Below are 11,416 nucleotides of genomic sequence, written 5' to 3' on the forward strand. Positions count from 1 at the left end.
TATTATGGCAGCAGGAAATTTGTTACACAACATGTAAATGAGAAAACGATACCTGGTTCTCTGCTGCCAGGAAAGAATTTTTGTAGAGCAAAACGCTTCCTCATCCATTTTTTCAATGAGGAAGATGTGGGCAGAGTGTGCTCTCTGTAGCTCAGTGCATGGGAGATAACAGTGTGAAGCCGAGGGGATAACTGAAGTGAGTGCCAGACATACTCCTGAACAGCATTGGCTGGAAATTCAAACTGTAGTATGTAATCGAAAGGCTGTGACTAAAAAGGATGTGTCAACCACATGAAGACTGTGTTAGGTAGAAAAGAGGAAGATCCCTGGCCAGACACAGTCTTCGCAGACTTTGTACCCTCTGCATCATGTTAGGGAGAACTGGTCAGTTCTTCTCTGAAAATGGTTTTAATCAGAAGCAGCAGGACCACCAAACCTGAAAACTGGTGTGGACTCACAGTGTGTGCAGATACCCCACTTTGTACAAAAAAACCAAACCATAATTGACAGAAGGGCTTGATCTTACATCCCAAATGAGCTTTCTGGTTAGTGGGTAGTCAGTCTTTCCAAAAAGTACTGTTGAATTTTATTTGTGTAAAGAGTAAATATTACCAGCATGAAACTCTTCACAACATAAGTGAATGTGCAATTCGCTCACCTAGAAGACTGAAGACTGAGGTCTTGACCTTCATTTAAATCAGTCTGAGCAAAAAACTGAAACAGTATATTCTTCCCCCCAGATGCAGTAGGATTGACAAGATGGGCACAGACTATCTCAGAGGACAAATATTTTTCTATCAAAAATTTCCGAATTTTCTTGTTTCTTTCTATGGCAAATAGTAAAGATGTTTGAAAGTCTTGAAAGTGTTTTCAGGATAGGAGAATAAATTTCTACCTAGCTCAAAATATTCAGTATTCTTACTGATCTGGGCAGTATTAGAGATTCAAAGATCAAGACCATATTCTCAATCTGTAAAATATTCACAATCTGGGAAATACTAGCTTAGAATGAACTGTAAAAGGCTTAGAAAATTGTCATTGGTTCTTCCAATCAGATGTGATCACATACTTGATATTTCAGACACTTTTGATGATATTTGTAGATTTACTTGGGTTCTTTGCAACTGACAATTTTCTCTGCTTTTGCCTTACTTCCATATTCTGCAGCATCATTGTTTCAGAAATCAAGTTGTATCCTGAAAGGTCCTCATGTTCCCAAGGAGCTGGAATATGCCTATGTATGTGTATATGTGTAACTTTCCAATGAATGAAGTTAAACTAAGTGATTGCATTATTCCTAGGACTATCTATGGAGTATACTCTTTTAAGGGTATTGCACTGATGTTGAGAAAAGGACTATCAATAGACTGAAAAATTAGTGGCCCTGACAATGACTATATCTAGAAGTTTCCAAAACATTTTGATATTCTAACTTGCTACTCAGAGATCCACATTTCAACAGAATATAATCATTAAATTCTACTTCTTAGTGTTGGGTTTTTTATATCTTCACCAAATGTAAGAATTTGCTATAATCATCTGCTGCTTCCTCACCCACTGTATAATTTTTGGTTCTGTGCAGATCCTCTAAGGAGCAAAGCTGTCACTGCCATCTAGTGTCCCCAGAGCAGGTTTCTGGAGATTATGCTGACAAAAAGCAAGCGTTTTCATGCTAGAATTGAATTCTTTCTCCAGTTTCTCAGCTAGTAGTAAATCTCGTGTAGCTCACAATACCTCTTACGGTGTTTGTTGCCTTTCCAACGTATAGATGAATTTAGAGGACAGCTGTCTAGTTTCTCACTTTAGAAAGTTTAAAATTACATTTGATCACTTCTTTATCTCCTGGAATACATATTCACACCCTCCAAGTCCTACTTGTTCAGGATCAGGTAACCAGCACAGAAACTAGTCCTGAGGAGCATCTGACAGATTCTTTTTCCTGCCTTATCCTTTCTCTCCCTCCACATTATCATTCTTAGCAGACATCAAAATGGATGTAAAAGGCATATCAATCAACAACTGTTCATGTATGATGAACACCACCAGGGACTTGTGCAAAGTTATTCTCATGAGATGGCAGCAGGTTCCAGGGCCCCGGGTCCTGGGGAGAGTTTTCCTTTCTGGCTGATGCAGCATCAAGGCCCCTCTGGCTCTGACCTCAGCCTTCCACTTCCGCAGTGCAAGTATTTTTGTTTTACATTTTTTCTTAAGAAAATGCCAGGAACGGACAGCCGGGTACTTTTCAGAGCTGAGGTAGAGCTAACCGCAGAGTAGCACACGTCTCTCGCTGGGGATGCAGACGCATGAGCTGGAGCCACGCTTGGACCTGTGCCGGAGACTGCTTCCAGTCAGACAAGCGGCAAGCGGGAATCTGACTGTTTGGGCTGGGGAGCAGCTGGATATGATCATGCTGAAGCCTCTTGAAGATTCAGCTTCCTATGCAGCACCTTTTTCCACTGCCAAATGTTCAGTTTTAACAGAAATTCGCACAGATGTGAAGGACATTCACTGATACCCCCTTGCTTCCCCATGCATCTTTGCATTCCCTGCTCCATAGAGGCTCAGGTCAGACCATTGAAATGTAGAGCACTCAGACTCGACAACTACGCCTTTTGGAAGAGTCTTTATTGTTTTGACACAATTTTCCACTAAATCTTCATACTGACAATAAGGAGGACAAGGGTTACCTGTCCTTATTTCACTGCAGAGTAACTAAGCTAAACTGCAGACCAATATCAAGCATTATTTTTTCAGGCACCACATGTCTGTCAAAAATTATTTTTATATATAAATGAACCAATTTCTGTTTATTATGCATAGAGAATTGTACTGACTTTTTTTTCCCTAACTGTTTTATCAGTATTATATCTTATAACAGAACTTGGATTTTAGTCGACTTTAAGTTTTTCTATTTATAAAATTTTTTTTCCAGCTCTATTTCCTCACATTTCTTTTAAGCATATTAAGGTCTGGGATTCATTAATTCACAGTTTTCCAGTCAGAAGAGACCACTAAATCTGTTAGGTTACTTTGACTGACCATCCATGTGGCATAAATTACAGAATTAAGCTCACCTAACTGTTTGGTGGGTATGTCTGGCAATTTATGCTTGTTTAAAGGTATTCATTGTTGATGGGCTTTGCTTGGCAGGCCTGGCTCATCAATCGGCTTAGGGGCTGGTTTTGAGGAGGCAGAAGAGGACAGTGTAGTTTCAGTTAATTATTAATGTTTAGCTTTCAAATTAATGTGGAACTGAATTTGATTTCTTAATACTTTCTCATACTTTCTGTAATGATAAGGACTAATTCCAACTTAGTTTTTATTCTGCAGATTTGAGGGGTCTTTCCTGTCTTTCTGTCTTTCTCTCCTCCTCTTTTCTATGAAATTCATTGTCTCAGAGGGAAAAAAAAAAGCAAACCAGATCTTTAAATAGACATGAAAATTTTATTGAATAAAATGCACGTTAGAGTTCCTGATTTCTTTTATCCAGTAGCTCTGTCTTGCTTTTATGACATGTAGCATATGAGATCTTAATTTAAGTAATTTCACTATGTAATTTTATTCCTCCAGCTTATTTAATATTACTTTTTAAACTGAAAAATAATCACAGTCCCACATCATTTGCATTGAATAAAAAAAAACCCAAAAACTTACATTGTACTGAAACAATTGATATTAAAAAAAATGACCAACAGGAAAAAAGGTATACTTTTGATATTTTGATTAAAATGTTTAGGTTCTCTGCTGGCACAGCTAGGCGTAACCTCTATAAATGTCACTTGAACTACTACAGTTTGCATCAGGTGAAAACATGGGTTGCGTTACCAGATGTAGTTTCACACAAGGTTTCAACCTGCATGATTCTCTTGTTGCTCCTTCCCTCTGGTTTCCCCAGTATCATACAGGCTGATGATTTCTGCAGGGAACACTCTTCCCTTTTCTTGCTTTTCTGTCTGCTTTGGAATGACGCCTTGCTGCTTCTAGACCTTCTGCTCATTCCAAAGATGACAGAGGCATCTGTTTCCAGGGGAGTATTCCCATTCCAATGGGGATACACTCAGATACCTTTGCATTCTCTAACTTCAGTGCTATCCTGCACAGGGAGTCAAAATGCAGTCCTGACTCATTCATTACACGTCTGAATTCCCAGTACATTAACAGGAATTTTGCAAAGAGCTGAAGGGTTAGTTTTAAAATATAACACTCCTGAGTTTATCAAGTCTATTTCTTGGGACATCTTGGGAGATCCTTGGGACATGTTGGGAGATCCTTGAAAGATGCTAGACATGTTCAGATTACTGGGAATCAATAGTGCTCATGATCATGTAGGATGTATCCAGCATCTCACTTTAATACTAGACAAACTTTAAACGGTGTAATGCCACTTGAAATGCTAATAATTTCTTCTTTCCTATTAAGTTAATTCAGTCCCAGACTGACATAAAGCTATACAGTTCCATATATACAGTATACATTTGGTGGTAGGTAGCCAGTGTTTGTTCACAGAACCTTACTGTCCTCTAATAAATCTATATGCCCATATCATCATTTCCATGTATTACAAACTGCTCTGCAGCCTATGACATGGCACCCAGCTGTAATTAGCACCAAAATATGGAGTTAGTATGCAGGACACGGACAATTCTTTTGCTCCAGATGCTATATTCAAACTGCAGTGGTCCATTGAAGAAGTAGAGATAACCTGAGGAAAAGGAAAGTTAAATTAATCCTGAGAAAACTGTGTTGTCATGTTAAAATTATCCTTCAAATAAAAATTATCCTGTTTGTTTTCTTTATTTAATAACTATTTGAAATGCAATACTTCAGAATTTAGAATACTGAGCTAAGTTTTCAAAGGTCCTCATTCCATTTGTTAGACTTGGATCAGTGTTTTAAAATAACCAGTATTTTAATCTGGTGTCAATCTCTGCATTTCATCACTACACAGCACTTGCTTAGAAAAATATTGCATTTGCCTGTTAATGTTTAAGACTGACTTGGAAACCCTCCTTGAAGACCTGGATAGGAACGGGCTTCATCTGAAGGAATGGACACATCATAATTCTATATTAAGCATATCACTTTAGGTTCGCTAAACAAGGTGGCAGGTCATTTTTGGCTCCTCAAATATATACGCACAAAGTTTATAAGAGCACCTTGGCCAGAGGGTAATTTAGATCAGAAATCTGATTCAGTCATGCACAGAAGTGTTGATGTGAAAAAATCAAAATTACAAATGACAGAATTTCCCACAAGACATTAATCTCAAGTTTCAATGACAACTAATTGTAATAAAGTTTCATTATCAGATTATGTACCATTTCTTTGATATACTGCATCCACTCTGTCACCAATTCCTGCAAATTCTTCCTCTATCAGCCGGGGATAGCCTGCTTCCATAACCTCTGACTCTTCATCATAACTATATTAGACACAAAAGAAAATAAAAATGGAGAAGATTTAAACAGCCTGGGAGTTCAGTCTGTGCCCTTTAAGTGCTTTGAAGTTACCCACGTCAGAGGCAGCCAGCAGCCTTTAGGTACCTTATGTCTAGTGCAATAATGAAACTCAGGACAATAACCAGCTCACTCTTTCACCACAAGTACAAGCTCAATAAGCACAAAACTAATAAAGCCACATTTTCAAAGCTGGTCTATAAAGTATGTATTATATGGAGATGGCTGTACCTGATGTATTGGCACTACATGCCCTACACCGAGGCTGCTTGTCACAGAGACACTGTGAAGGTATGGCAATGTCTTAATTACACATTAGACCTGGCTGTAAGCCCCCCTGATAAACAGCAAAACCCAGCCATCCTAGGGTAGGAGAGATTTCTTACCCTGACAGCACTAATACCATTTTGTGTCACACAAGCAACTCAAGGAAGCAAGATGGGAGTTTTGTCTAGGAGATATGACTATATTACAAACTCTTCTGGACTAGGGCACTTTGTTTTCCTTTCACTTTTTTCACTCTTTAAAAGGCTTTTAAAGGCTATGCCCATATGTTTATAGAAGTCTTACACCTTTATGAGATAGTCTACACAGCTATAGCACCCATGAAAGCCACAGACTGGAAATGTGAGCCACAATCCAGTGCCTGGTTTGAAACAATCTGCTGATCTTTTGATACTTCTGGACAGGTTATGACTAGGGACACATCAATCTGTCTCCAGCTTACCTCCAGTATTTATTTCCAGTAAAAAAGAGAGTTTTGCCCATGTCTTTAATATGGACTGCTGCATCTATTCTTCTTATTTCTTTTGGGAACCCCATTTCATATATCTTCTTAGGATAGTCTTCAACTATGTCATAGCCATTCAAAGCCCAGACTTTCTTTCCTAAAAATAAGAACAAAATATGTGTGACTCTTTTGTAAATAATAACATATGATATAATAATATAAAGAGTAAAATAACTATGCCATGATCCCTGTTTTCATGCAACTAACAGATTCGTAGTCACATACTCAACAGGTATTAAACTATTTATGCTAACTATGAACCTAGACATCTGAGCTTAATTGTACATATCCTACTTCACTGAAAATTGTATAGATTTGCATGAGGTGAAACCAATAAAGGTTTTTTTTGAGCAAGAAAGGTAGGATGTTTTGTTCTTCTATGAATTATCTTTACATCACTTACTGAGCTTGACTAAATATGTATACTTTTCTGTCAACAACAAAATTGAAATCTCACCCTTAAACATGAACACAAGATCTTTGATGGGGTTTTCATAAGCTGCATCTATTTTATTTGGAAGCTCTGGCCAAAAAGATTTAAGTAACACCAGTTCTGCCTCAACCATCTGAGGGTGCAGTCGCCAGAAAAACCTGGGTCAGAAAAAGAAAATATATTTTATGTTTCTTGTCATACTACAGAATAGCAGTATCTTTGATGTGCTATACAAAAAATTAGTTAATGGAGAATTAATTTTTTTCATAACATAGAATTTTCAGTACATAGAGAGCCTTGTAGACCTTTTCTTTTCTCATAGTCACCTAGCTGCAGACCACTTCTGTCACTCACACAGTGATCATCTCAAACAACAACAACCTTGCATCTTTTTTTCATTTAGAATAAGAGAAACACTGCTGATCCATGTAAGGCTTCTGAATGTAGTACAACTTCATTCAAACAAATGTTAGTAGATTTGTGCATGTTGAAGAATGCCTCATGAAATGAAAAAAAGGTGTTCAAATGGTGTCAAGTCTTCAGCTTCATATTACTGGGCAGTCAAGTCTGTAATTGTACCACAAATCCTGCCCAAAAAGATATAACACGTAGTTTCTTAGAAGTATCTATATTGATTTGTGATTTTTTTTTTAGTTTATGTTTAGTGAAATCTTTAGTAAAAAACTGAAATTATGTTTTCACTTGCTCAAATTTTATCCAGTACCCACCATCCATGATACGGCAATCTCTTTACCTGTCCTTGAAGACAAGCATTTCTCCACGAAGTTCTGTTATTGCATCAAGTGATAATTCTGCATCACATTTCTCTGGTGTTTTGGGATGTTTTGGGTTGGGATCTTTGTCTCCAGCACCTGGAATCATATAATATGATATAAGTTTGACAACACTCATTTTCTTTCTGTGGATCACGATATTGAATAGGGCATGGAAGGCTCCCAAACACACAAGCATAATGGGCAAATTGTTTGTACTGGGGAAAGCCTGTTCTCTCTTTCTCTCCTTTAGTCAAATACATTCATGGACTTTGCAGTTCAGCTTTTGCAAAGATGTTAAGGGGACTTGCTTTCTTATTGCAAATTTTGAAGGTCCCTCAAAAGTTGTATTCTTTCCATGATAAAACATGAGTATTTCTGTTTCTATCTTTAGGTTTGGTTTCACCTTCTCTTTTGAAGCAGGTCAAAAAGTATAAAGACTCTGTCCTCCAGCCCCCACCGCTAACAGAGACAGCACAGTGACCAACTGTCCTCTGCATTGTTACCTCCTTTTTTTTTAACTATTTTTGAACTAGTTTTTTCTGAACTATTAAATCTAAGCATTTTCTCTTCCCAAAGTCTGGTTGCCAAGAACCCAGTGAATTGGTCTTACCAGTCACGACTGTTGCCATTGAGCATCTGCAGTGTATCTATAGCAGGTTATAATGGCACTGTAAATATATATTATGTATTGCACAGACTTACCATAGAGCTCCTGGATCCCTTGCACATCATCATCAGGAAGCACAAAACCAGTTTTTCCAGTGTATGTGTAAATTGGAAACATCAGAGCTCCAGGGTCTCTAGAGTGTTCAAGTCCCAGTGAATGACCAAATTCATGGGCAGCAACAAGAAACAAGTTATACCCTATAACAAACCACAAAGTAAATATTTAGCTCCTTGTATCACCAAAGTGGACTTGGACTAATCAACTAACCTTAACAATGTGCTTTAATATATGGGACAATGAAGGAGACAACTCAGTAAATGAAAAAATGATTTGCAATTGCTTGTCTTTTTTAAACTGCTGTGGGTTTTTTTGCAATAAGGGCCTAATTGATTGAGTATCTCACAGCTGGTGTTCAACCTAAATCTTATTTGACAATGTTGTTCTGTAGGTAGATCCATATTTCCTGAAATGTCTTAGCAACACTGGAAAGCTCTAGGGTGAGGTCTTAGCCCTACTCAAATCAATAATGCTTTTTGTCAGGAATTTGCCTCCAGGAGAGAGTCCATATTGTTTTCAGTATCACAGACATTAGCTTTAATGCCAGGAGGGTGAAATAAGACAGTGCTGAAAAAAAATAGTATTTTATTCTATTAAAGTTCTGTCCTGAATAGGTAAGGTGAAGAATTTTCAAATTAAATGCAAGTAGCTGATTTGCAGCTGAGTAAAGTACGTGCATTTTCTATAGGCTTCAGAAAGGTAATTCCCGTCAGCCTGTACTGAGAAGTAGCTGCCCTTGAGTCCAGAGAAATGCCAAGATGACAAAACATCTTGTTTGTGGCATTTTTTTAATCACTTCACTTAGGAAGTGTGTATCTTAAAATTATACTTCCATTTATGATTGGAGGTTAAACCCAGCTTGAGTGGACAGTGAACATAATGACAAATGAACAGTAAACAGGCAAAACAAAATGGTTTACAGATATCAAACAGGACAAAATTTTCTATCATCTATCACCATTTCAAATAATCTCAGGAACTTTTGTTACCTCTAGAATCATCTGACCAAGCTTCATCATCATCAAAATGGGCATCTCCTCCATAGTCTGGACCCGGGGGAAAAGCATGAGCCAGTAATCCAGAAGGTCCATCAAAGGGGTAAAAATCACCGTGTTCTATAAACCAATGTTCAAAACAATTAAATCAATTATCCCATCTCATTGGCAGCAAGGTAACTATAAAGTAAAAATACTTGGTTCTGTGTTACCTTTAGTGCCAAACGAGATCATGATATCAGCTACACCACTTCGTATTCTGGTGAAGTTAAGCGGTGTCACATCAGACCAAACTTTGAATGCTTTTTTGAAAGCTCTGTCTACTTCAGCACGTCTCAGATCCGAAGTGTAATTCATAATTCTATCAAACAGATTAATATCACCAGTTAAATTGTGTGAATTGAAGAAAACGTGTAATACACTTTTATCTGACTGTACAACTCATTAAATTTTTTTTGCTTTTTTCCTCTCTATGTTCTTATCTAAAAGTAAAGAGCTAGAGCTCAACAGCTGTATACAGTATCCGAAAAAATAAAAATAACCATTTCTATTTTCATTAAAACCATTCAGAGACATGTGAAGTGATCCAACAGCTTTCTGTAATTGGCTTTATGTGCACCAGAAGATGCAGAAAATGACAGATATATTCTATATTAAGTCAAATCTTATCAGTAACTTCAAACTTTTTTAATGGCATAAATATCTCATGATCCTCACTTCCTGGAGGAGAAAAACATGATCCAAAAAACTTTATACAGGCTAGAATCATCCATATTAAAGTAACATTCATCACTAAATACTGAACTGGCAGAGTTCAGTGGTTTCCTATTTGGAATCTGCTAAAGAAACTCATTTTGCAGCTGGTTAAAATCCCCTTTTGAGGACCTTGCAGTATTGAGGGAGAAGGTGCTACCATGTGACCTTCCAGCTCTGTAGCTTCCTGAGGTCATGGCATAGGGATTTGTCTGACCAAGCATAGATACCTACATTTGGACTGTGAGATGGAAAAGGGACAAAGATCAATCCCTGCTCTCAAAGCCACATTGCACAGACTGGTCTGCATCTGCACTGCTTTGTCCAGGACAAGACCTGTGCGAAGCAGACACACATATCAGGTCCAAAGCAGAGCTAAGGAGTGACTTAGAGATTAAGTGCTGTGAGGATCACGATCTTACTCCCTACCCCTCTTTCATTCAGTACCACGGATGTGCCCAGAGTGTCTACATGGAGGCTGGATGAGGAGTTACTAGTTTACACTACACCAACTTTACCCCATGATGAAGTGCAAGGGCAAAAAAATTGTATTCACTTCCTGGGGCTGCAAGGTGGGCTCGGGGAACCTTTCCAAAAGTTGGGTTCTGAGGACTTTAAACTGCAACACAAATTCTGTCAAACTCAAATGCATCCTTCTCCCATCAGCCTCATGTATTGAGCAACCTACTGGACAAATTATCTGGCAAGAAGGCTAATATCAGTAATAACACTCAAAATGCCATGCATTTACCTGTATGTCAAATTAGTTTTTGACCATTTGAGCTTCCTAGGGAAAAAGTTATATTCCCCCACATCCGGGACACCACATCTTGGTTTCTGCATCAGCTCATATGTTTCTTCATCTAATTTCCCTGTCACCTCCAAGCCAAAAAACGCTTGCATTTCTCGAAGTTTAGATGCCACTGTGTTGGCACTCTTCCTCATTATGCCAGCAGGATTTGGGCGGAGACCATAGTGAGTCCTGAGATAGCGCTAAGGGGAAAAGAAGTAATAAAGCTAGTTTCCAAACAGTTGTAACTACAAAACTTACTATTTATAAAACATGCAAATTAATTATTTTATACTGTACCTCTGCAAACTGAAGGTCTTTCTCTGTGAATTCATGGCTATCTTCAAGGGGAATAGGGATTGTCAGGCAAAATGACAAACCCAAGAAGAAGAAGAAGACAGCTGAAAGTCTTGATTGCATCATGTTGTATTTGTGAAGTCTGAAGCCCTGTTGTTTTTAGAGAGCAGTTACCTTTACTTTTATAGTCCCAACCCAGTGAGTCACCACCTAGGGACAAGTTAGAACTTCCGTGTAGCTGAAAGTAAACATGCTTAGATGGCTACTTTTCCCCTTCTCCCCAACACTGTGGTTTAGGCATTTGTTGTCCCACTGAGGGCTCGGAAACTGTATCCTTGTATAAACACAGTCTGTGAATATTGACATAGGTTGTGGGAAGAAATGGGCAGAAGCAAACTGCAC

The 11,416-nt window shown here is 38.1% G+C and overlaps 1 protein-coding gene across 1 annotated transcript; it reads right to left on the reverse strand.

The window, feature by feature from the left end:
* Positions 1-4,292: 4,292 nt before the first annotated feature.
* On the reverse strand, positions 4,293-11,146 carry MMP13 (matrix metallopeptidase 13 (collagenase 3)). The gene is made up of 10 exons (XM_010072439.1): positions 11,018-11,146; positions 10,679-10,920; positions 9,387-9,535; positions 9,169-9,294; positions 8,158-8,319; positions 7,434-7,551; positions 6,704-6,837; positions 6,184-6,343; positions 5,319-5,422; positions 4,293-4,702 (listed from the first exon to the last, which is right to left on the reverse strand). Exons 1-10 carry the CDS (start codon positions 11,138-11,140, stop codon positions 4,602-4,604), a joined length of 1,419 nt encoding a protein of 472 aa, XP_010070741.1. The 5' UTR covers positions 11,141-11,146; the 3' UTR covers positions 4,293-4,601.
* Positions 11,147-11,416: the final 270 nt, after the last annotated feature.

Source organism: Pterocles gutturalis, unplaced genomic scaffold, assembly GCF_000699245.1.
Source record: "Pterocles gutturalis isolate BGI_N339 unplaced genomic scaffold, ASM69924v1 scaffold9917, whole genome shotgun sequence".
Lineage (NCBI taxonomy): Eukaryota > Metazoa > Chordata > Aves > Pterocliformes > Pteroclidae > Pterocles > Pterocles gutturalis.

What these genes read in the sequence shown, in the direction of transcription:
- MMP13 (XM_010072439.1), bottom strand. Translation starts at nt 11,140, where the DNA reads ATGATGCAATCAAGACTTTCAGCTGTCTTCTTCTTCTTCTTGGGTTTG. An exon ending in AAAACTAATTTGACATACAG is followed by an intron (nt 9,536 to 10,678) that starts GTAAATGCATGG and finishes TCTGTTTGATAG; the next exon opens with AATTATGAATTACACTTCGG. An exon ending in ACTGGAAATAAATACTGGAG is followed by an intron (nt 5,423 to 6,183) that starts GTAAGCTGGAGA and finishes TGTCTAATATAG; the next exon opens with TTATGATGAAGAGTCAGAGG.